Raw genomic sequence first — 25,510 nt, 5'->3', positions numbered from 1 at the left:
TTCTGTAATTAAAGCAAATTATCAAAGCTGAAGAGGAAAATGAGAATAGGGTGAGAACTTTTGGAGAAGAAAAAAGTTGCCTCCTTCACTAAAATTCCTGTAGATGCTCAGCTCCATTCTGGTGGAACATCATGGAATTTCTTTAAAATAATAGGATCCTCAACTCCCAGTAGGGAAGAGGCCTAGTGTTGCATAAGAACAGGCCACATTTAGTACCCCCATGGCCTCCTCGGTGTCACTACTGTAATTCCTTAAATCGTAACGTTTATGCACAGAACCACAGAAACTTCTCATAGACAAACCCAAAACATCAGAAATAAGAATTTCTGTAAAACATATGCATTGCCTTCTATCAATGCCACTTATGCCCATGTTTCAATATTTCATGTCGAAAAAACAATTCTGCTTCATTTTTCAAGGCAGAAGGAGAAAACGTCTTCAGGCTTCTGTAGAGTGGCCAGGACGCAGCATCTCAGAAATGAAAGTTGCTGTGTGAGCCAACTGTAGGATCTGCACTTCCTGGGACTTCTTTCCTACTGACCACAGAGGCTGCTCCCCTGACACCGAAAATAAAATGGGCTCCTTCCAAAATCCTGTCATGTGTGACAACATGGATGACCCTGGGGGATATGATGCTAAGTGAAATGAGCCAAACACAGAAGGACAAATAAATTAGCTCTCACTTGTATGACGAATCTAAAATAGTCAAACTCATAGAAGCAGAGAGTGGAATGGTGGTTGCCAAGTGCTGAAGGGAAGAGGAAATGGGAAGGTGGTGGTCAGGGTACAAAGTTTCAGTTCTGTAAAATAAATAAGTAAGTGCTACAGATCTATTGCATAGCATAGTGCCCATAGTTAACAATACTCTATGTCTCAGGTGGCAAACACAAGGCTTGTGGGCCAAATCCGGCCCTCCACCTTGTTTTATCTGGCCTGGCACCTTGTTTCTACCCCGCGGCAGTGCTGAGCTCCTTGCCCCTATAGTTAGGGAGTAGTTACATTATACAGTCCTAAAATTAAATTTGGCCCTTTGAAGGTAACCGCGAGGCTGATGTGGCCCCTGGTGAAAATGAGTTTGACACCCTTGCTCTATTGGATACTTAAAAAAATTGCTAAGAGTGTAGAGCTTATGTTAAGAGTTCTTGGCAATAATAATAATAATAATAATTAATAATAACAGGACAGGCAGACATTTTTGGAGGTGATAGATAGCTTTATGGTATAAATTGTGAGAATGATTTCATGGGTATATACTTATTTCCAAACTCATCAAGTTGTATATACTAATTGTATATAGATATTTTTGTATGCAGGGGGGAAAGGGCTCTTTCAAAATATTTCCCAATTATATCAGCTGTAGTTGGCAACATTTGAATCAAATTCTTAAAATTGCCATGACATTGCATAACAGGCCTCTGTGTGGGCGGGGCTTACCTCACACTGTCAGAAACTGAAGCCAGGAAAAAAATGCATTACACCCTTCCCGTCCTATTGTTCTATGAGTGGAACAGCCATCATTCCTGGAATTGTTGTTAGGTTCTATTTCAGGGTCTGGTGGACTTTTCTGGTAAGTCAGGTGTTTTGTCTGGTATTCCATTCTGAGATTCCAAGCTCACCAAATATTCAAGAAAAGCACAAGGGCAATAGATCAAATATTAGGTCCGGCACAAATAACACCCTTTTTAATGACAAAATCTTTTATTGCAAAATCATAAGTATGTAAATCTGTAACATAACAATATCACATTCAAGCACACCTTATGACATTTTAGGTGAAATGTTCAAATTAAAACTATAAGTTATTATACCGATATTATTACCCTACCAACCATACTCAAGCAGTCCTTACTTCTGCCAGATCCTGTATATCAATGTGGGGATGATATTGGATAATTTTTGCCTGAAATTTTAAATAGATATCAATTGCCTTGGAGTAATATTCCAATAATAAAGAACATGTTCATTAAAACAAAATTATGCCCCCTTTCTACACCATATTTCACATTGTATAGCAATCTTACATGTGATTTGCTACATTCAGATGTGCACAGGAGTACTAGTAATTCACGAAGTTGAAATGGAAACAATTTCCCAACCACTGCAACTCCCTTCTCCCGCCAACTCAGAATGTGGTTTTCACCAGCCTGCCAGGGCTCAGTCCCCATTCACACACTCTTGGACCAGACCCTACTTTCAGCTGGTTCGTGGACCCCCACTCCCTGTCTCTTGTACCACCTTCACCTCAGTGATAACTTGGAGATCCACGGTCCCCTATAAATGCAAAAATTAAAGACAAAAATCAAAATAGCAAACAAAAAGAGCCTGTGTTACACCTTTATATTCTTCTTTATCCAGTACGTCTACCCTAACCAGATGGTGCACAGCAAACTCAACAGAGGAAACATTCTCTTCGCAGATAAACACATGAGGATAATTTATCAAGAATAGGCAGGTAGCCTTGGCTGGTGTGGCTCGAAAGGTTGTGGGTTCGATCCCAGGTCCAGGCATGTACAAGACACAACCAACTGATGCTTCACTCACATCAATGTTTCTCTCTCTCCTTTCCTCTTTCTAAAAGCAGTGAAAAAGGTCCCAGATGAGGATAAAAGAAAAAAAATAGGCAGGCAGGGGTTAGAAGGTATTTACATGCGGTTTCCATCACTTTTCTGGACAGGTGGCAGGTGAAAAACAAGTCTGTTGCCCTAGAAAATCCATCCAATGAGAAGATATTTTGAACTTTACTCTTTGTGGTCAGCAGAATAGCAGCTCCCCAAGATGTCAGTGCCTTAATCCCTACAACCTGTGATTATGTTAGGTCACATGGCAAGGGGAAAGTAACGTTGCAGATGAAATTGAGTTGCTAATCAATTGACCTTAAAATAGGGAGATTATTCTGGATTATCCGAGGGCCTCCAAGGATCCTTCTAAGTGGGGACAGGAGACAGAAAAGAATCAATAGAGATGGCAGCCTGAGAAGGACTCAACTGCACTTGGCTGGCCGTGAAGATGGAAAACGGGACCATGTATAGGTGGCCTCCAAAAGCTGGAAAGGTGTGGAAATGGATTCTCTCCTGGGGTCTCTAGGGAAACCAGCCCTGCCAACACCTTGATTTTAGCCAGATGAGACCCATTTCAAATTTCTGACCTACAGAACTGTAAGATCACATGCTGATTTAAGTCACTAAATTGTGGCAATTTGTTACAATAGTAATAGGAAACTATCACACATGTCTGGTTCAGCATAGTGGCCAACATTCACTGAGTGATCACTGAGCACAGGTGGCCTCATGAATGGGCTGTTTTTGTCATGATTGTCCAAAAAGCAAAATTCGAAAAACAGCTAAAATTGGATAATGGATACTATTAAAAGAGAAGAGGCAATACCAAATGCAAGAATAGTTTGTTTCATACTATTTTTAGTTTCGTGAGTGTTGTTTCATTTTAATCTCCATGTGGAAGAATTTCTTTTCTACTTTGGTCTTTCAAGACCTCAATTCCTGAACATGTTGTAAGATAATAATATAGCTTTTTCTTTTTCTTTTTTTATTTATTTTAATCATTGTTCAAGTACAGTTTTCTGCTTTTTACTCCCATTCCAGCCCACCCACCCATCCCTCCCTACCTCCCCCCATTACCCACTCCCTAGTTTTTGTCCATGTGTCCTTTATACTTGTTCCTGTAAACCCTTCCCCTTTTCCCCTGAAATTCCCTCCCCTCTCCCCTCTGGTCACCGTCAGCCTGTTCTCTATTTCAGTGTCTTTGGTTATATTTTGCTTGTTTCTTTGTTTTGTTGTTTAGGTCCCTGTTAAAGGTGAGATCATATGGTATTTGTCTTTCACCGCCTGGCTTATTTCACTTAGCATAATGCTTTCTAGCTCCATCCATGCTGTTGCAAAGGGTAGGAGCTCCTTCTTTCCTTCTGCTGCATAGAATTCCGTTGTGCAAATGTACCATAGTTTTTTGATCCATTCATTTACTGATGGGCATCTAGGTTGCTTCTAGCACTTGGCTATTGTAAATTGTGCTGCTATGAACATTGGGATGCAAAGGTTCTTTTGGATTGGTGTTTCAGGGTTCTTAGGATATACCCCCAGCAGTGAAATTGCTGGGTCAAAAGGCAGATCCATTTTTAGTTTTCTGAGGAAGTTCCATACTGTTTTCCATAGTGGTTGTACCAGTCTGCAGTCCCACCAACAGTGCACTAGGGTCTCCTTTTCTCCAAAACCTCTCCAACACTTGTTGTTTGTTGCTTTGTTTATGATGGCCATTCTGACTGTTGTGCAGTGGTATCTCATTGTGGTTTTAATTTGCATCTCTCTGATAGCTAGCGATATTGAACATCATTTCATGTCTTTGGATCCTCTGTATGTCCTCCTTGGAGAAGTGTCTGTTCAAGTCCTTTGCCCATTTCTTCATTGGGTTGCTTGTCTTCTTAGAGTGTAGTCGTGTAAGTTCTTTATATATTTTGGAGATCAAACCCTTGTCTGAGGTATCATTGGCAAATATGTTTTCCCATACAGTTGGTTCTCTTTATTTTAATACTGTTTTCTTTAGCTGTGCAGAATTTTTTTTATTTTGATGAGGTCCCATTTGTTTATTCTTTCCTTTATGTCCCTTGCTCTAGGGGACATGTCAGTAAAAATGTTTCTGCGTGAAATATCTGAGATTTCCCTGCCTACATTTTCCTCTAGGACTTTAATGGTGTCACGATTTATACTTAAGTCTTTTATCCATTTTGAATTTATTTTTCTGTAAGGTGTAAGTTGGTGCTCGAGTTTCATTTTTTTTGCACATAGCTATCCAGTTCTCCCAACACCATTTGTTGAAGAGGCTATTTTTACTACATTTTATGTTGCTGCCCCCTTTGTCAAATATTAATTGACCATAGAGACTTGGGTTTATTTCTGATAAAACAGCTTTTTCAATTGTCCTCACTGGACTTATAAATCCCTGTGAAACCAGAAAAGACACTGGAGTTCGGGGTGCCTGTCACTACCAAACCCAATAAGTAGAGACAGGGAGTGAATCTTTATGGGTGCTTTATTCAGATGGCCAGTGATCTGAGAAGATGGTAGGTTCATACCCTAACAGACCATCTTGTCTTTTCTGGAATTTCAGGCCAAGGTTTTTATAGCAGAGAATAAACAAGGTGTGGTGAGGGGTTTTGAAAGTCAGGGAGGAGTTAATTGGATTAAAAAAAACCCAACTCCAGCATTCTCACCTTGGGCAGTGGTCTTAAGCTGTGCCCCAGATGGTGGGTGGTCTTTAGCTGTGTCCTGGGTGGTGGTCATCTCACCCTGGAGTACAATGGCTCAGATATCACCTTGAGTTGCTTGCAGCTTTCTCAGGAACAAAGGTGGGACTGCTGATGGTCTACTGGATTCAGGGTGGGTCACACTTTCAGTTCCAAAAGCTTTTTGTTTCAGAACAAAAGCTTTTACATGCATTGATTACTAAGCTTATTAGCTATTACTTAAACTAAAATTTTCCAACTCTTAAGTCCCCTATCACCTGGAAAGAAGAGATGAGATCCTGTTGAATAAGATTGTTCAGTGTAGTAGCTTGGCATAGTGCTTGGTGCTGGGAGATCTGGGTTCCAATCCTACTTCAGAAAGTGTTTGCTGACCTTAATTTTCCTTTGTGGGAGGAAACAGGTGCAGGTGCATAGTAGCTGATGTGTATCAGAGACAGCTGCCTAGAATGGTCCCGGGGTCCCGAGGCTCTGTCATGGGGAGACTGAAGTGAGGTGAGTTACTGCTGTGGTGTAGAATGAGGAATCGGTGTCATAGGGACCCGAGGTTTGCCATCCCTGGTATGTAAACCAAGTATTAATCCAGATGCTGGAAATATGACAATATTATTACATAGCCCCCGACTTTTAGGAGCTCAGTCCAGAGAAAGGAAAACAGACAGATCAGTGCGCAATTACATTACTATATCACAAGTGAAATGATAGAAGAAGGATAGGTGGAAGACTAAAAAGATTAAAAGGATAAGACCAAATCCCATCCCTCAAGGGGGTGGGAGTCTACTAGAAAAGATAAGCAAGTGAATAGTACATAAAGCAGAAACTTGTTTCACAGTAGAACTGCCCATGGAGGTCCTGGGGGACAAGAGGAGATGCCACTAAGAGGAGATGCCTCTGAGCTGGGAGCTTGGAGAAAATGACTTCCTGTCCAGCAAAGGAGATGGTTGCCTCACACGCCATATGTCCTAACAAATGCCTCACGGGGTTTTAAGCAGTGGATTGCACACTTCATCTCCAGATGAAATGTTTCATCTTTAAATGTTGAGGATTAAATATAACAGAAAATCAACAGGTTATAAATTAATGATTTTTTTCCTAACATAAAACACTCAATTGGGAATGTCAGTGTGCTGTTGGATTGGCTTCTTTTTACATCATCATTTTAAAAAAATATTTTATTTATTTATTTTCAGAGACTGGAAGGGAGGGAGAGAGACAGAGAAACATCAATGTGTGGTTGCCTCTCATGTGGCCCCCACTGAGGACCTGGCCCACAACCCAGGCATGTGACCTGACTGGGAATTGAACCTGCGATGCTTTGGTTCGCAGCCCATGCTCAATCCACTGAGCTACACCAGCCAGGGCACATCATCATTTTTATATAATTAATTCTTCCAGAAAAAAGTTGATCTGCTTTAGATGCTTTCTCCTAAACAACCCAGTTTATAACTATATATATGAAATGCAAAAAAAAAGGTATTAAAATAAATCCCTACTACTTAGTTTAAGAAACAGACATGTTCAATATCTTTGAAACTCCAATGTACTTCTCAATTGTAGCTTTAAAAATTACAATAATTATTAGACTTTTTAAATACAAGTCTAAAGAGAAAAGTATCTTACAATCTCCTGTTTAGTTAACCCTATTGACATCAGAAATAATGAGGATAAAAATGCGACATACTAAATTTAAAATAATTCATATATACAAAGAATAAAACTAATGAAAGCTACCCTGTCCTACCCCATCAGATCTCTCTCTGAAAGACAGTTAGCATTAATAATTCCTCATGATCCCTTCCAGAAACTAAAAGTCTTTCTGGAGGTGGGGCAAAGGGAACGTACTAATAATGATGAGTAATAAGAGTAGCAATGAAATTGCTGAATTAAGGGATATATGCAATTTTTAACAGATGTCAAATTGTCTTAGCAAATGGTTGCACCAACATGCACTCCTGTGATTGAATTCAGGAAGAAGATTTTGAAAGCACCAGTAAGAAAAAGAAAAGCACTGTATCCACTCCCTTAAAGCACAGACTCTAATGACGCTGATGTGTAAATGCTGTGTTACCTGCAGACGCTGACCCTGCAAACCAGAGTTCAAAGACAGTACCTGTGCAGGACAGAGGGCTGTGTGGAGAACGTGGCCAGAATTTGTCAGAATGTGTCCAAGTTCATGCAAGATGCCAAAAATGTCAGGATTACCTATGGAAAGGTAAATAATGAAATTTATTTTCTCAGGGTTCTAATAGTATTCTGGTCAGAAGTCAAAACTGTCACTTTTACATGCATTGTGGATTCATTTGCTTTCCTGCAAGTACTTTTTTTGCAAGCTCATTTCCAGTTGGATGTGCTCAGTGTAGGTTTATAAACTTTTATTATTCAAAAGTAGGTGACATCACGTTTTCCCTTTTTAAAATTCCCTACCTGTTCCTGTAAAAGTTTTTATGTTTGGAGACCAAACAAATACAAATGTGTACAAAAGAGAACTATGAACAAATTAGGACACCTCCTTCCTTCTTGCTGCAAAAGAAAAGGCAACCCACCAAAGCAATCTGCCTATTAGGTAAGCAAATTTGTAGCCAAGTGAATTTCTTTTTTCTTTTTGAAAGTGGCATTAGACTTCTTCCAGTTGGTGGGTTAAGTACTAATTGGTATTTAAAAATGGAAGTGCCTTCTCCTCACAAGCTCCAAGCAGACTTTTTCCTCTGAGCTCTGACTACTGCCTTTGTCCCACCCCCAGGAGAGAAATCCTCTCCACCAGGCTCTTCCTGCATTTCTTCCTCCCCTCCCTCATCCCCTTTACTTCTGGTAACTAGAGTTGCTTTTCCCGCCCACTAATGCCTGAACACAAAATTCCCTGCAAACACCAAGAAGAATTTATGATTTTGGTGCTTCTGTTTTTGTTTGTTTTTGTTTGTTTGTTTTTTTACCTTGCTAAAGCTCTAAAGAAAAAAAATTCTAAAAAATGTGCCTAAGGACTTGGAGTAGGAGGTTGAATATATGAGCCGTAAACTGGACCTTTTTGTTAGAGCGAGAAAGATCTTGTTTCTCCCGCATTGCTAACTGGGTTACTCTCTGCCCCTGTGCTTCATCATTTGGAAAATGGGATTAATATAGCTACTTTATACTGGTGTTTTGTGGATTAAATAAAGTGTCTGAAGTATTAATGATGCTCATTATACAAGTGCTTGTACTTTAAGTCACAGTTGTAAGGTTGCATACAGAAACAGATGTTTTTATAAGAGAAAAATATACACTGCTATAATAACCATTTAGAAAAATAGTCCCACTCAAATATTTCATCATTAACTTCCTTTCATCCAGTTAGAAGCTTTAATGAATAATCTCTCACTGGTTATCATAAAACAACACAGAAGATGGGGGAGGGGATTGGACAAAGGTGGTCAAAAGACACAAACTTCCAGGTATACCATGAATAGGTACTGGAGATGTAATGTGCAATGTAATGACTGGCTGACGCTGCTATGTGGCATATATGAAAGATGTTAAGAGAGTTAATCCTAAGAAGTCTCACCACAAGAAAAATTTTCTTCTCTCTTCTTTTTATTGTGTCTATAAGAGAAATGGATAGTAACTAATCCTAACACAGGAATCATTTTACAATATATATACATAAACCAATCCATCATGCATTACATTGCATGCTGTATACATGGCAATGATGTGCTGACTTATACATTGACATATGTCAGTTACTTCTTAATAAAACTGGAAAAAAGATAATTCAGAAGAAATTAGATAATACAGTATAAACACAATCAGAGTACAGCACCAGATACTGAGAATACATTGGCTAATGCCTCAGAGACAGCACACAGCACATAACTCAGGATACATGAAACCCAAACTGATCACTGCAAAGGCGATGCATAAAGAAAAGGACGTCCTAATGTGTTCCCATGCCATTTAAAATTTTTATTATAAAGTGCATGTTATTTTGAACATATAAAGAATAAAATAATAGAACTTCATGTGTCTACCACCCAGATTAAGAAATAAAACATTACCAGAACTGACGAAGTCCCCGCTCTGCCTCTTCTACCTCACGTCCTCTTCATGCAGCAAAAGCTAATGCGTACATATTGTCACATTTCAAAAGAGACACCTGCTAAATATGGGTTTTCTTTCTTCCCATATGGGCTTCTCTCAAAACATTTACTTTTATGTCTATGTGGTGACTAAAAATGCCTTAAGGTTCTCTGGGTTCTACTGATCTTATCTTAAAAAATAAAAGCTTTATTGAAATATGGTTGACATACCATAAAGCTCAACCTTTTAAAGGATACAATTCAGTGTTTCTTAGTATATTAAAAAAGTTGTATTATCATCACCACTATCTAATTTTAGAATATATCTACCTGCACAGATACGCCATACTCATTAGCTACCACTTCCCCTTCCCCCTACACCTTCTCCTACTTAGCCCTGGTAACCACTAACCTGCTTTCTGTCTCTGTCAATTTGCTTATTTTGGGCATTTCAAATGAATGGAATTATACAATACACAATCTTTTGTGACTGACATCTTTAACTTAGTATAATGGTTTCAAGTTTCAACCACATCATAGCATATATCAGAACTTTATTCCTTTTTATGACTGCATAATATTCCATTGTGTGGATATATCATATTTATCTATTCATCAGTTGATGACACTCAATTTGTTTCAATTTTATGGCTATTATAATATTTCTATGAACATTTGTGTACAAATTGTTGTGTGGAAATGTTTTTTTATTGTATTTTATTGATTATGCTATGATAGTTGTCCTAGTTTTTCCCCCTTGTTCCCCCTCCACCCAGCACCCTCACTCCCTCAGGCAATCCCCACACCACTGTTCATGTCCATGAGTCATGCGTATAAATTCTTTGGCTACTCCATTTCCTATACTGTACTTTACTTGCCATGGCTATTCTATAACTACTTCTTTGTACTTCTTAATCCTCTCACCTCTTCACCCATTCCCCCACACTGCCTCTGATCTGGCCACCATCAAAATGCTCTCCATATCTATGATTCTGTTTCCATTCTTCTTGTTTGCTTAGTGTGTTTTTTAATTTAATAGTTGATAGAAATGTGTTCATTGTCATTTTATTATTCATAGTTTTGATCTTTTTATTAAATAAGTCCCTTTAATATTTCATATAATAATGGTTTGGTGATGATGAACCCCTTTAGTTTATTCTTGTTTGGGAAGCTCTTTTTATCTGCCCTTTGATTCTAAATGATAGCTTTACTGGGCAGAGCAACTGTGGCTATAAGCCCTTGCTTTTCATGACTTTGAATATTTCTTGCCAATCTCTTCTAGCTTCGAAGTTTCTTTTGAGAAATCAGCTGATAGCCTCATGGAAACTCCACTGTAGCTAACTCCTTTTCTTTTGCTGCTATTAAGATTCTCTCTTTATCTTTAATCTTTGGCATTTTAATGATGTGTCTTGGAGTGGGCCTCTTTGCATTCATCTTGTTTGGGACTCTTTGTGCTTCCTGGACTTGCATGTCTATTTCCTTCATCAAATTAGGGAAGTTTTCTTTCATTATTGTTTCAAATAGGTTTCCAATGTTTTGCTCTTTCTCTTCTCCTTCTGGAACTTCAAGAGGCCCTATGATGGGCCTCTTGAAGTTGCACAGAGGCTGCTCATACCATCCTCATTTCTTTGGGTTATTTTTTCTTCTTGTTCTGATTGGTTGTTGTTGGGGGTTTTTTGCTTCTTATATTCCAAATCACTGATTTGATTCTTGGCTTCATCTACTCTACTGTTGTTTCCCTGGAGATAGTTCTTTATTTCAATTAGTGTATCCTTCATTTCTGAGTGGATCTTTTTTATGCTGCTGAGGTCCACACAAAGTTCCCTGAGCATCCCTATAACCAGTTTTGAACTCTGCATCTGATAGGTTGCTTATCTCCATTTCATTTAGCTCTTTTTCTGGAGTTTTGATATGTCCCTTTAATAGAGACCATGTATCTTTGTCTCTTTACCTTGACAGCCTCCCTGTGTTTGTTTCTATGTATTAAGTAGAGCTGCTTTGACTCCATGTCTTGGTAGTGTGGCCTAATGTAGAAGGTATCCTGTAGGGTCTAGTGGCACAGCCTCCCCTATTACCCAGGCTGGAACTCCAGTGTGCCCTTCATGTGACCTGAGTATACCCTCCTCTTAGGAGCCTTGGATGTAGTTGAGCCTTGGTTGCTGTTGACAGGTCAATGGGAGGGATTTACCCAGGCCAGTCAGCTTCAAGGACTGGTTGTGATCACTGACCACCAACCTCTGCACTCAGAGGATCAGCTGTGCAGGAGCAGGGTGGTGGTACTTTGATATGGTCTGTAGCTGTCTACTGGGTCCACTGGCCCTGGGGTTTCGTTGGTGCTGCAGGCCAAGGTCATCCCCCACCTATGTTTTTCCTGGGGCCACCCTGCCTGAGCTATAAAGCAATCTGAGATGGCTGCTACTGGTGCTGGGTTTGGAGATTCCCAGGTGGAGCCAAGCTGTGAACATAGGCTGGCTATTGCCAGTGCTGGGCCTGGGGCTCCCTGAGGCCAGCCTTGCTTGTTTGAGAGGATTTAGGAAGTTATGAAACATGAGCCAAGAGCAGCCATTCATATGGAAAAGCAACTTGGGTGGGCCGGTAAGTTGGGTGGGGCAGAGTCTCTGGGGATCTCTTACACTGGTCAAACAGTGTTAGCCAGGTTGATGAGTCTCAAATATGGCACCAGCTTGCCAGCTCTGGCTCTGTGGGGGAAGGTTTACAAAAGGGACTATGACCTCTGTCCTTCTTGATGCCAGACACTTCAGTCTCTCCCTACATGCCACATGTACCTTTCAAGCTGCCATCTTGGTGCTGGAACTCAGAGTGAGTCTGAGTAGGTGAGTCCATGTGTGGGTTCTTGAAGTGGAATTGCTTGAGGAATCAGAACTTTCTTCCACTGACTCAAACCCTACTGGTTTTTGCAGCCAGAAATTGTGGGCACTTACCCTCCTGGCACTGGAACACTGAGCAGAGGAACCTGGTGTGAGCCAGGACTCCTCTCTCTTGAAATTTCACTCCTGAATTTTTATCACCTGCATAACGATGTGGAACCAGCCCGTTCTGCATCTGGGCCCTCCTACCAGTCCGAAAGGACGTGGTTTCTTTAATTCTGTAGTTTTCAGACTTCCATTCAACTCTATTTCTGATGGTTCTGAGTGACAGTTGTTCTATATTTTAGTTGTAATTCTGATGTGGTTCTGCAAAGAGGTGAGCTATGTCTACTTATGCTGTCATCTTGACCATAAGTGGACATATGTTTTCAATACTCTTGAGTGTATACCTAGGAGTAAAATTGCCACACATCACATGGTTACTCTATATTTAACATTTTCAGGAACTTCCAAACTCTCTTCCAACCTAGGGGCACCATTCATATTCCTACAGAAATGCATGAGGGTTCTAATTCCTCCACATCCTTGCCAACACTTGTTACAGCTTAACCATTTATTTTAGCCAATCTAGTGGTTGTCAAGTGGTATCTCATTGTGTTGTTGTTTTTTTAAATTTCCCTAATCACTATAATGTCAAGCATCTTTTTATGTGTTTATTGGCCACTTGTATATCTTCTTTGGAGAAATGTCTATTCAAATCCTTTGCCCATACTTTAATTTTATCGTCTTTTTTTTTATTGTTGAGTTGTAAGAGTTCTTTATATATTCTGGATACTAGACCCTTAGCAGATATATTATTTGCAAATATTTTCTCCTGTGTTCTGTCCTTTCACTTTCTTAATGGTACCTTTGAAGCATAAAAGTTTTTATTTGAAGTCCTGTTTACCTACTTCTTTTCTTTTTTTTGTATTTTGGTGTCTTATCTAAGAGAACATCATAATCCAAGATCACAAAGATTTATACCTATGTTTCTTCTAAGAGTTTTATAGATTTAATTCTTGAATTTAAGTCTCTGATACATTTTGAGTTAGTTTTTATATATAGTGTTAAGCAGGAGTCCCAACTTCTTTCTTCTGTACTTATATATCCAGTTGTCTTTGTTCCACTTACTGAAAAGACTATTCATTCTTCCACAGAATTGTCTTGGCATTCTTGTTGAAAATCCATTGACAGAAAATGTAAGGGCTCTTTTCTGGACCCTCAGGTCTGTTCCATTGTGCCATAGGCCTATTGTATGCCAATACTGCACTATCTTGATTGTTGTACTTTGCAGTAAGTCTTGAAATTCAAAGTGTTTGTGTGTGTGTGTGTGCGTGAGTGTGTGTGTGTGCTCCATATTTATTCTTTGTTTTCAAGATTGTTTTGGCTATTCTGTGCCTTTTGCTTTTCCATGAATGTTGGGATCAGCTTGTTGCTTTCTGCATAGAGCCACTGGAATTTTGATAGGGATTGCATTAAATCTATGGATCAATTTCTGGAGTATTGCTCTCTTAACAATATTAATTCTCTCAATCCATGAACAGAGATAGTTTTCCATTTATTTAAGTCATCTTGATTTCTTTCAAAGTTTTTTTATTCATTTATTTTTTACTTATTTGTTTGAGAGAGCAAGGAGAGAGAGTGAGACATTGATTTGTTGTTTCCCTTATCTATGTATTCATTGGTTGGCTCTTGTGTGTGCCCTGATCAGGGATTGAACCTGCAATTTTGGCACACAGGACAATGCTCTAACCAACTGAGCTACCCAGTCGGGGCCAAAGATATTTTTTAGTTTTCAGTGTACAAATCTTGCACTTCTTTTTAAAAATTTGTTCGTAAGCATTTTTTTTCCTCTGATACTATTGTAATTGGAACTGTTTTCTTAATTTTATTTTTCATTTGTTTACTTTTAGTGTATAAAATGCAACTGATTTTTATGTTAGTCATGTGTTCTACAACTTTGAAGAATTGTTTATTAGTTTTAACAGCATTTTTGTCTGCATGTATAACAGTATTTTCTACATACAATATCACGAAATGTGTGAATGAAGTTTTACTTTTTCCTTTCCAATATGATTGTGTTTTGCATGAAGTTCTACTTTTGTTCTAGGGAAATCTTTTTACTGGGTAGCACTCTTAAAAAGAGTAAATGAGTATCCCTTATAAAATTCTGCTTGATTAGAATCATGTAGGATCATGAGGAAAATCACCACCTTTCCCCTCATGATTTTAAAAAAATATATTTAAATTCTATTCTAAAATTAAACAACTGTGAAGTTGCAAATAAAGATATTTTAAAAGACTATCTGTATCTCCTTTCAAATGTATACTGTACCATGTTAACTATGACTACCTTTGTTTACTTTCTCTTTTTAAAAAATTTTGTTTATTTATTTTTAGAGAGGGGGTTAGTGAGGGAGAGAGTGAGGGAGAGAAACATCAATGTGTGAGAGAAACATTGATCAGTTGCCTCCTGAATGCAGTCTGACAGGGGACCAAACCCACAACCCAGGCATGTGCCTTGACCAGAATCAAAATAGTGACCTTTCCGTTTGCAGGACGATGCCCAGCCCAAGAGCCACACCAGTCAGGACAACTTCACAATGTTTTCTTGAGTTATTTTTCAAACATACACTATTGCAAATGTGTTCACTTGCAAATACAAAGGTCTCCCTCTCCTGAAGATCCCAAAACAATCTCCACAAAAGTTGAGGCCCCAAAGAACCTTGGGTTATATCTATGTATCAAAAAGAACCATTAAGTGATATTTAAGATCCGAGATGAGGTAGTCACCTGGCTTCTGGTTGGTGTATTTTTTCCCACTCCTATCTTGCTAAAGGCATGGTTTTTTAGTAAGCAGCAAAAGACATGGTTTATAGAGGCTGTGGTCTTTCTCTACAACAATGATTTCTTATGATTTCAGATGCTCTAACTCATGAGCACTTCCATAGTCTACCAATAATCTTTACATACTATCCAGCAGTTCATCAGCATACCTATATAAGTTCCTATTACCGTGATACCATTTGGATGGGCTGCTGGGCAAAAATAACAAAGAACTGGAGGATCTTAGTGGCTTGTAAATACGAAGCTTTAGTTCTTACTCTGCAGCGTGTCAGAGTTTGAACGAGGGCTCTGCCGCATAGCATATCTCCTCATCTGGGATGACAGAGCCTGCACCACATGGAGCAAAACCAGTTCCACTGTCAGAGGGAAGGGGACATGATAAATCCCAAACTGTTCTCAAAGGCTTCCTCCAGAAGTGAGATACATTTCTTTGAAGAAGTTTATGCTCAACTTCAAGGGGGCAGGGAAGCATATTTCCTGATGTGTCCTGATCAGATTATCAGTGAGTAGCTCTAATGGCCTTCAGAGACGGCACAGAAATAAGGAAGAGGAAGAGTCACATTTGCTAAATCTATATAATGTGTGCTGTATGATCAGGCACTTTACATTATTTCATTCCTGCTCATTTTTTCTTGTTGAAAACTCACTCAAAGTCAAAAGGCTGGAAATAATGTAGAAAGATGAAAAGCTGGGATTTAAACCCACATCACCCAGTTCCAAATTTCATGGACCATTTCCTTTACCAAATAACTTTCTTCTTTGCTAGATTGTCCTGATGTTCCTGAATTACATACAAAAGTGGATGAGGCCCTTAAACTGGTCAACATATCCAATCAGCAGTATATCCAGATTCTGCAGGTGACTCAGCATCATTTGGGGGATACTACATATCTGATGGAGAAGATGAGAAAGGAATTTGGCTGGGTGACTGAACTGGCAAACCAGACTCCAGAAACTGAGAACATCTTCAACTCCATAAAGGTAGTGGAGGATCCAAGAACAGATAGGGAGATTACATATGCATACATTGATTTTTCTGTTAATTTATGTATTTGAAGAAAGCTATAGGAGAATATTCATATTTCCATTGTGACTGTATAGAAGCTGACTTGATATGATGTACTGAATGGTCTTTAGAAAACAAAAATTTCTATAAACAAAACCTGTTTAAAACACAATAGTTTCTAATCCAGAGATGGCTCATTCTGCTTAGAGCTAAAGTGTTCTACTGATACAGGCAACCCTGAAGAAACTTTGCCAATATAGACTTTAAGAGAGAAGAATTTCAGGTTAAACAACTTGAGTTCAAAAGCTAATTCTGAAACTTGCCAGCTGAGTAAGTTTGGGAAAGTTCCTCAATCTTTCTAGGCCTCAATTTTTCCACCTGGAAAATGGAACTAATAATACCACTTTAAAATGTGTATCTGTAAAGTGATTAGTATAGGTTTCTTATACAAAGGAACCTTATACAAGGACTCTAAATTATAGCTCTTACTAGTTTTAACAGTGACTGAATTTCTTTCCTGACCATCCCTTCCCCACCACACACATTACATTAATCAGCAAGTAAGCCAGGTGAGCAAATCCTGCAAGTAGCGAATCCTGATGAGGTCAGTATTGACAAGTTTCTTTAAAAACCAGGTACAAAAATCATTGGAGAGAGCAATTGAAGATACAGTATTTTGGGCAGCATGTAATGCTGGTGGCCTATCCTGATCCCTGAGGATCCAACTGCCATCTCCAGCTGGTGTTGCTACTAACTGTTCAGCCCTGCAACCTTCTCCAAAGCTTTGTCCTTGAGGCTACCTATGCTCCAGAGCTCCCAGAAGGATCAGACTGAAGCTGGAAGTCACTGGAGTCCACATCCACGACTAGCTTCTGCTTCTTTTCAATCTTGCTTGCCTCATCCCCTTAAAAGTTTTACCTGAAGGCACCCTTAACACTATCACTTGTGTTAAAGTCTCAGACTCTGCTTCTAGGGAATCTGACCTATTGAATTTCTGTAAAATAATGTTTCACTCTCTTTGAAACTGCAAGGCTGTGGCTCACCTGTGGTTTAGTAAATAAGTCTAGAGAGACACAATCAGCAAACTAAAACAACAAACAGAATAGTACAGACTATAAGAGAAGGTATTATAGTTAATTACATTTAATGTCATATGCATATAATGGAATTTTCATTTCCATTATGTTTGTGTTTATGTGTGTGTACACATATGTGTGTATACATATATGTAGATATATGTGTGCTTTGAGTTATGATGTAAAATGTATTTGCTACTGCAGACCGCAGTCAAAAGGTTTTGAAAGCCATTGTTCCAGTCCCTACTTACTCTCCGATTCTATTACTCACTAGATTACACCCTAGGAAAACAAAATAATTTAAAATATTTGATCATCCTCACAAATATAGCCTTTTAGTTTAATGAGAAAAAAGTTTTGTGTTGAAGAATAAAAATGTAAGGAAACATTTAGCAATACTTTCAATCTTGACAAAGGTACAGCCAATATTTAACTGTTTTTATCATAGTATTTTCCATTTTATGCTACACTTTAATTCCATTCTACTGTTTTTGAGTAACACTAATATATTTGTCTAAAATTCTTTATGTTGATAACAAGGTACTTCAGTATAAAAACCTCCATATAAAATAAATTATGATTTTAATGATACATTTTTATAATAATCATCACCAACGAGCACCTACTATGTGTCAGGCAATGTTCTAAGAACTTCTCCATATATCAAATCATTTAATATCCTCAATGGTCCTGTAAGATAGGAAATACTCTTTTCCAAATTTTTAGAATGAGGCACAGAGAAGTTGAACAACTTGTCTGAGATCACAGCTAGTAAATGGAAGATGGGGATTCAAACCCAAGCAACATTTCTCCAGAATCAGTGGCTTACCCCCTTTGCTGATCTGCCTATAAAAGTTACTTTTCTCAAAACAGTTCTTAATTCATCATGTAAAATAAAAGTGCAAAGCCATGTAATAGCAACTACTGAAAATGAACTTTGTGTAAAAAATATACAAATTCTAGCAGGTGAAAAACGGTATGCCCCTTGGTTTGTAGTTAGATGGTGCTAGCTATATAATTATTTATTAAACTAGACATAAATGCTTTATGCAGTCTTTATATGTATTATATTTGCCAGAAAGGAAAAGCTGTGTTAGCTATTCTCTTATAAGCTAGAATTAAGAAATTAATAGTTTTTAATTTGTCTTCTTAACACTTTGCTTTAGTTTTCTTTATAAGGGAATTTATTCAAAAACATTTTCAAACTAGTTCTCTTTAGGTTACATCAAGTTGCATGTGAAAACAATTTCATTTATAGTATTAAGATCAAAGTACATCCACTTGAGAAGCCATTAAGAGGTAAGTGTCACACATTTCAGATGACTGGTTCTTACAAAAATCATATACACAACCATAAATTGTAAATTTTGTAGGAAAACTCAGTATTAAAACTTGGTGCATTATGTTAATATTTGCTCACTCAAATTTTCCAGCTCCTCTTACAGTTAGGTGGTACCGTGTGGCAAGTTCTGGTCAATGAACATGAACAAAAATGACAAGGGTTATTTCTGGACTGAGATAGTGAAGAGTTGTGTGCTTACCCATTCTTTTTCTCTACTGAGGCCACAAAGAGAGCCATGTGTCCCATACACTATAACCAAGAGGTGACATGACTTTGTCAATGAGAGTCTTGAATGTCTAGGTGGTACAGAGCCCTTAATGGACGTATTACATGAGTGAGAAATAAATTTTTGTTGTATGAAACCACATGGTGGGGTGTGTTACCTCAGCACAACCTAGCCTATCCTGACTAATGTGGTATTAAATTAATCCCGATTGTGCACTGGATTTAGTAATCCTTTACTGTATAATCCTTCTTCTCAGGTAGTTCCAGGCATTCGCCAAGGAAATTTTTCCAAACAAGATGAAACAATGATGGACTTAAGCATTCTGCCTTCCCCCAATTTCACGCTGCAGATCCCTCTTGAAGAAAGTGCTGAGAGTTCTAACTTTGTAAGCTACATGCTGGAAAAAGCTGTACAGCATTTTAAGGAACATTTTAAAACTTGGTAAGCAGAGTGCCTGATTAGGAATGTTTGTTGACAGACATATGATTCATAAAAGAAAAAAAACCTGGTTTTAAAATACCTGAAAAATATGTTCAACCTCATTAATAATCAAATACCTGAAAACTAAGAAGACAAAATAGAATTTTTTGACTATCAAATTTGAAAATTAGAAAAAAAATACAAAATCGTTATAAGAGTGTGATGAAATGGGCATTCTTGTATGTTGTTGGGGGGATATAAACTGTTTTTGCCTTTTTTAAAAGCTACATGATTATATATGTCCAGAGCCATAAAATTTCTTCCTGATAAAATAACTACTTCTGGAGTCAATCCTAAAGAATAAATCTAAATTCGATAAAAAGTCTCTCTCTACCCCAAGTGTACATTTGCAAAATTATTTAAGATAGTAAAATATTAAAAACAATCTAATTGTCTAAAAACAAGAAAATGGTTAAGTAGGTTATGGCTAAATAACTTCTAAATTAGTAGCACAATTAAAACTATACAATACTCTCATTTGGTAATATGATCAACCTTAAAGAATAATTACAATTTAATTCTCAGTTATTATTCATAAAGGACCTTGTTAGTAGGTCGCCATCAATGTATAATTAAGCTAGCTATTACTGGATTTGCTGCCTCCACCTTTACCTGTGAGTTCTAGAGGAATGTGTTTCAATTTGTATCAGTCAAACAACCAATATCATAGCCATCTACTAAGTGAAGACACAGGGTGCAGGTAACGTGGAGGGGATAGTAGTGAATTCAACAAGATCCTTTCCCAAATGAGCTTTCTCTCCAGTGGCCGGTATGGGGTTGTAAAAGATACTTGCAGGAGACAGTACTGCAAACCATTCCATGAGTGCCCAAGGGTGGGAGCCTCTGGAAGTTGAGGGGAGGGTCATTTACTTTCCTGAAGGGGGAGAAATTTCTCAGTTGAACATATTTCTTTTTTCTCTTCCTTCCCCACTCGCCTTCTCTCCTTTGCTGTTTTTCTTCCCTCCCTCCCTGCCACTCTTCTCCCTTCCTTTCTTAAAAAAATATATATATACAGTGTTATTTTATATATAAATATAAGCAATTTTATTTTACATATAATATATATTTTATTTTATATGTATGAAATAAAAATGTGGAGGTGGAAGGGAAGAACATTCCAAAAACAATTCCAAAAAAGGGGAAAGTGTGAGCAAACAGAGCAAAAGGAGTGGAGTGTTTTGGTACAAGAGATATTGAGAAGTCCCCTTAAACCCATTTCTCCCAGTAGGGCCCTCTGTGCTTCCTATGTTCAGGAACCTCCACCTATGTGAGTTTGGGTTCTTCCGCTGTAGTAACCAAGACCAGCCCAGCTAAAAGAAATGGAAGAATACTCTCTTACTCACAAAATCAAAGGGGAAGTCAGACAGCCATACCTGGGGCTCGAACTCTATAGGGTACAGTGAGACACAATAGGCTTTTGAGAAGAAAACAATATGCCAGTGCTCAAATAGGTATTGACTATGCACTTATATCCAAATAAAAATATTTTTAAACTTTTTTCTTTTATTGATTCTACAGAGAGGGGAAGGGAGGGAGAAAGAGAGGGAGAGAAACATTGATGGGAGAGACGGACCAAACCTGCAACCCAGGCATGTGCCCTGACCAGGAATTGAACCCTCATCCTTTTGCTTTGCAGGGCAACACCCAAACCAACTGAGCCACACTGGCCAGGGCCAAATAAAAATATTTTCAATAAAATCATCTGTTTGCAGATTTTGTAATGATGAGGGAGTAATGACAATGTAAAATAAGATATTGAGAAATTGAGATACTGAGCACAATATTTACTAATAAGGCGCACAAGATGATCTTTCACAAAAGCAATCTTAATGTTTTTCTTTTTAATTTAGAGTTTTTGAATTTTAAAAGTAAAAAGATCACAAATTCCAAAAATTTAGAAGACAAAAATTACCCATAATTTCACCATTTCAACAAAACTTCTATTATCATCTTACTATTTTTTTCTTATTCACGTTTTCTGCTAATTTTCTTAGATGGATTCCAATAAATGGAATTATTTATTTAAAGGTTAACATTTTATTTTTCTTGTCTATTTGATAGCGGTTATGTCTGAAGTACCACTTTCTCATCTCCTAACTAGCATTTCAATTTTTAAAACTTTACTAATAAATGGAAATTTTATCTTAGTTATAACTTGTATGTTTTTGATTATTCAAGAGAATGGACATTCTTCCAAGTTTGCTTACCAACTGAATTTCTTCTTTTGTGCATCCTATTCGGTAGAATGAATAAGATTTGTCAATATTCAGATTATATCACTCTCAAACCTACCAACAGTGAGAGAGAAAAATACTAAGGAAAAGATGAAGAATTACCTCATGATTTCCAATTATGTAAATATTTGTGTGGTACTGTAGTTGCAAGTATGTAGCTTGCTAAAATATGAATTCCAATTTTATAGGGTGGAGCATATATCTAGAACCTTCTTCTGGAACTCTCCTCAAGTAATCTAGCTTCTTGAGTGCCTGACTTTCTTGATTGGTTTGCAGAAGTGTTTTATTTCCATATCCCAACTTTCACACTTGCCAGGGCTGGGATCAACATTTACAGTCTGTAACAGAATGTCTCGCACATCCCAAGCAGTCAATATGCATTTGTTGATTGGTTTTTACCTACATGATCATCATGAAAGGCATACATAAAAAAACCCTTGAATAAAGTAACAGTCATGTCAATAAAAAGATTGCTGCCACCAAGCCAATGCCAACAGGAGTCCCCAGTCTGAAGCGGAGTAAATGGAGAAACTTTATTCAGGTGGACAGTTTGCAAACCAGAGAAATGCAGTCTCAGGTGGGAACTGAATGTGTGCTCCTCAGATACAGGGGAGGCCCACTTATATAATGTACCTGCCCTGCATGGACCATTTGCATTAAAATGGTCCCTGATTGGTCCATTTTTATGCAAATGAAGAATCCAAATTTGCCTTGTTTATTTGTCTGAATAGCACTATTCTGAGTGGCTGAAATTGTGTATCCTGATTGACTGTTATGGAGCTACTCTACTTGGTCTATAAAGATGCAAATGAAGGTGTAGCTGCTCAGCTCCAATTGGACAGGGCAGGTCTCAGCCCATTGGTGGAAATAGGATTCCAGGAACTCCTTTCTAAGGTGGGCTGAGACTGCAGGAACACAGTGCAGAAGGCTTGGCTGTTCAGTTAGTGGGTTTTCCTGGACAGGCAGTGTGCTTGAGAGGTCTCTGTCAGCAATGGCTGTTAGACTCTGGTTAGGAATTGGGGCCCAGTTACCATGGGAAATCCTTCTTGGCAGATATATTCCTTTTCCAGGTCAACAGTCACAAGCAACAGAAGTTTAAGAGCAAACATTGTATATATGCAGAGTACAGAACAGACACTAGTTTCACATCAGAGGCAGGGTCAGAAGATCAGCACACTAGGGGAACTGTGATATTCCTTCAAATAGTGCTATTAAAATTATCCATACATAAGGATTTTCTGTTATTTCGCTATTAATTTTCGTGTTAATTTTTTCAGAAGCCAACAGCATTTATTGTATTACTCATCTGCACTTTTAAAAAATATACTCAGTCTATAAGTAACTTATTAATATTTTGATTATTGCTTTTTTTTAGAAAGGTAAGAAGATCTGATACATCCTACCTCCAGCAAGTAGAATCATCACCTTAGCTGAGACCTGAAAATCCTGGAACACATGGAATAACACAGCAAATGTAGTTGCAGGGATGTTTGCCATTTACATGTTATGGAGTATTGTTAATTCTCTTAGGTTGAATGGCAGTCTAAAAACTATTCACATTGAGTTACAATAAAAATTCATTTTCAAAATACCAAATGTACATATTACTATATTCTGTGGTACATTAATAGTTCTTTATATGTATTTGTATATTAAACATTAAATCACCAAGGTATCTGTGTTCTATCACTTCTACTATATATATCCCAATTTCTAATTAACAAAGAATTCTTCTTCAATTTGCTCTTGAATTTCATGTATAATAATTAACTTTTTGAATAAATCTATGATTCATGCCTTTGTTTAGTAAAGATCTATGGCTTCTACATAAGGTTTGTGTGTGTATGTGTGGTAAAACATACATAACAAAATTTACTAATTTAACCATTTTAAGTGCACATTTTGGTGGCATTAAGTATATTCACAGTATTGTACAGCCATCACCACCATCCATTTCAACAACTTTTTCATCTTCCCAAACTGAAACTCTGTTACAATTAAACTATAACTCTCCATTTCTCCCTCCTCCCAGTCCTTTGAAACCACCATTATACTTTCTGTCTCTAAACATTTGACTACTCTAGGTACCTCATAATAAATGGGATCATACAGTATTTGTTCTTTTGCGACTGGCTTATTTTGCTTAGCATAATGTCCTCAAGGTTTATTCATGTGGTCACATGTGTCAGAATTACCTTGTGTTTTAAAGCTGGATACTACTCCATTGTGTGTATGTATCACATTTTGTTTACCAATTCACCTTTTGACAGACACTTGGGTTGCTTTCACCTTTTGGACATTGTGAATAGTGCTGCTATGAACATGGCTGTACTGTATAGTTTCTTTTTAAAATACACACAATAGTGTTCTCTTTTTTATCTATACAATATGTCATACATATTTTATGGAAAACACAAGGTGCTTTTGACTGACACTTGCATAACCTCAAAATCTGGGCCTTGATTCCATGTAATAACAGGAGAGTCATTTGCCAGTATACACGTCACTAAGAATTATATCAGGGAAAGATATATTTATAATTAGTATTTCAAATTATAAAAAGAAGTATAATTAAAGAGTGGACTCAAAACCTTTAAAGCATTTTTCAACTTAGTCTTGGGCTATTTGATAGAAAGGCTTGTAAGAGAAAGAGTTCACAGACGGTCCATTCAATATAATCAACTTCAAATAAAGACAAAGCCTTTCCGATCATAACTGGAGGCTATAAAAAAACTAGTGCACTATTGATAGGGCCCTGGATTTCTTAATATAGAATAAATCTCAAATAAATACAGCCTATTCAGTCATACATTTTATGCATTTGTCAGAGAGGATGCCAAAAAGTTGTAAAGAGAAACTAATGTATAGTCAATCAAAAACTTGTAGAGTGAAGAGAAAAGGGAGAGATTAGATTCAAAGCAGCGAGGTGGTAAAATGCCTGAGCGTGCAGGCTGACCTGGATTTTAATCCTGACTGCTGTATTTTCTAGGTGTGTGACTGGACAAGATCCTTAATCTATTGTGGATGAAAAGGGTCAACATATTAAACCTTACAAACTGAGGGAAGCCTGATTAACTCAGGGCCCTAAAGTAACCACAAAGGGTGGTCTGAAATGAAAACTTATTAACTAAAAGCCGTTTATGGCAGGTAATCATGTCCTGGGCTAGAATCTTCCCTGACAAAAGTCAATCTTTATTTACCTTAATTAAGCTCATCTATTGCCTTTTTGCATCTATGGTAACATTCCTTTAAAATGTCAAAATAATTTCCTTTATCCGGAAACCTCAAAGCACAGATACAAGACAAAGCAGGAACGTGGAAACCACAAATCCCGTCATTGTTACTGAGTTAATTGTTGACTCTTAACTATCCTGTATCCACCTACTTACAAGAAGTGTGGTCTACCATTTTACTTTTTACCCAATCCCAGAAGTTTCCCCACTTTGCTTTCTCCTGCCTCCCTGATCTATCACCAATGGATTTCATGTAACCACTTATGCCCTCTATTTTGATTGTAATGCATAAAGATGTAGAACTGCCATTCTCTGAAGCATTTTCTCAATCCGTTGAGGTTCCTGGCAATTGTCATCAGTTTGGCTCAAATAAACTCATAAAAAGGTTCTTACAGATTTGGATGTTTCTTATGTTGACACTCTCTAAACCTCAGTGACTTTATAAAGTAGTTCAAGTAAGAATTTTTGTTTTATAAAGTAGTTGTGAGAACTACACTTAATCATAATAACCATCAATAATAGTAACTTTGACTATGTAAAGAACACTCTTATGAACTACCTGACTCTCAAAAATGTTAATTTCCTGCTTTCCTTTACCTAATTATATCAACACTTTTTGAGAGTTTGTCGTGCAAAGAAAAGCGGAAGATATCCCTAAAGCAATAACATTCAAGTGTTTTTCTTCTGATACATCCTATAAAGAACCTGAAAAAGTTATATAGGCTCTTGTATGTCATTTTTCAATATAAATTGAAACAATATCAAATTTTAATTTTCCCATGTATTTGAAGTATTAATATTTTTTAAATGAAACTATTTCATCCCTCTTTAAAATCTACCCAATGGAATCTAAATATGACAAGTTGATACCCAGCATCTTTCATGTAAAAATATACAAC

At 37.6% G+C, this 25,510-nt stretch overlaps 1 protein-coding gene across 3 annotated transcripts in view; it reads left to right on the top strand.

Annotated features, from left to right (window-relative positions):
- CLUL1 (clusterin like 1) overlaps positions 1 to 23,245 on the top strand; it is a 32,976-nt gene extending 9,731 nt beyond the window's left edge. For 2 of the 3 annotated variants that reach the window (XM_045850210.1, XM_045850209.1), the window contains exons 6-8: positions 7,326 to 7,463; positions 15,781 to 15,995; positions 18,921 to 19,109. In XM_045850210.1, coding sequence (XP_045706166.1) covers positions 7,326 to 7,463; positions 15,781 to 15,995; positions 18,921 to 19,109 — 542 coding nt within the window. Of the gene's footprint in view, positions 1 to 7,325; positions 7,464 to 15,780; positions 15,996 to 18,920; positions 19,110 to 22,753 lie in introns of those variants that run through there. The other variant, XM_045850211.1, reaches the window with a different exon arrangement.
- Positions 23,246 to 25,510: the final 2,265 nt, after the last annotated feature.

The sequence above is a fragment of the Phyllostomus hastatus genome, unplaced genomic scaffold (genome assembly GCF_019186645.2).
Source record: "Phyllostomus hastatus isolate PE091 unplaced genomic scaffold, TTU_PhHast_1.1 phas_contig_80, whole genome shotgun sequence".
Lineage (NCBI taxonomy): Eukaryota > Metazoa > Chordata > Mammalia > Chiroptera > Phyllostomidae > Phyllostomus > Phyllostomus hastatus.
This window is presented reverse-complemented; position numbering and strand designations above follow the sequence as displayed.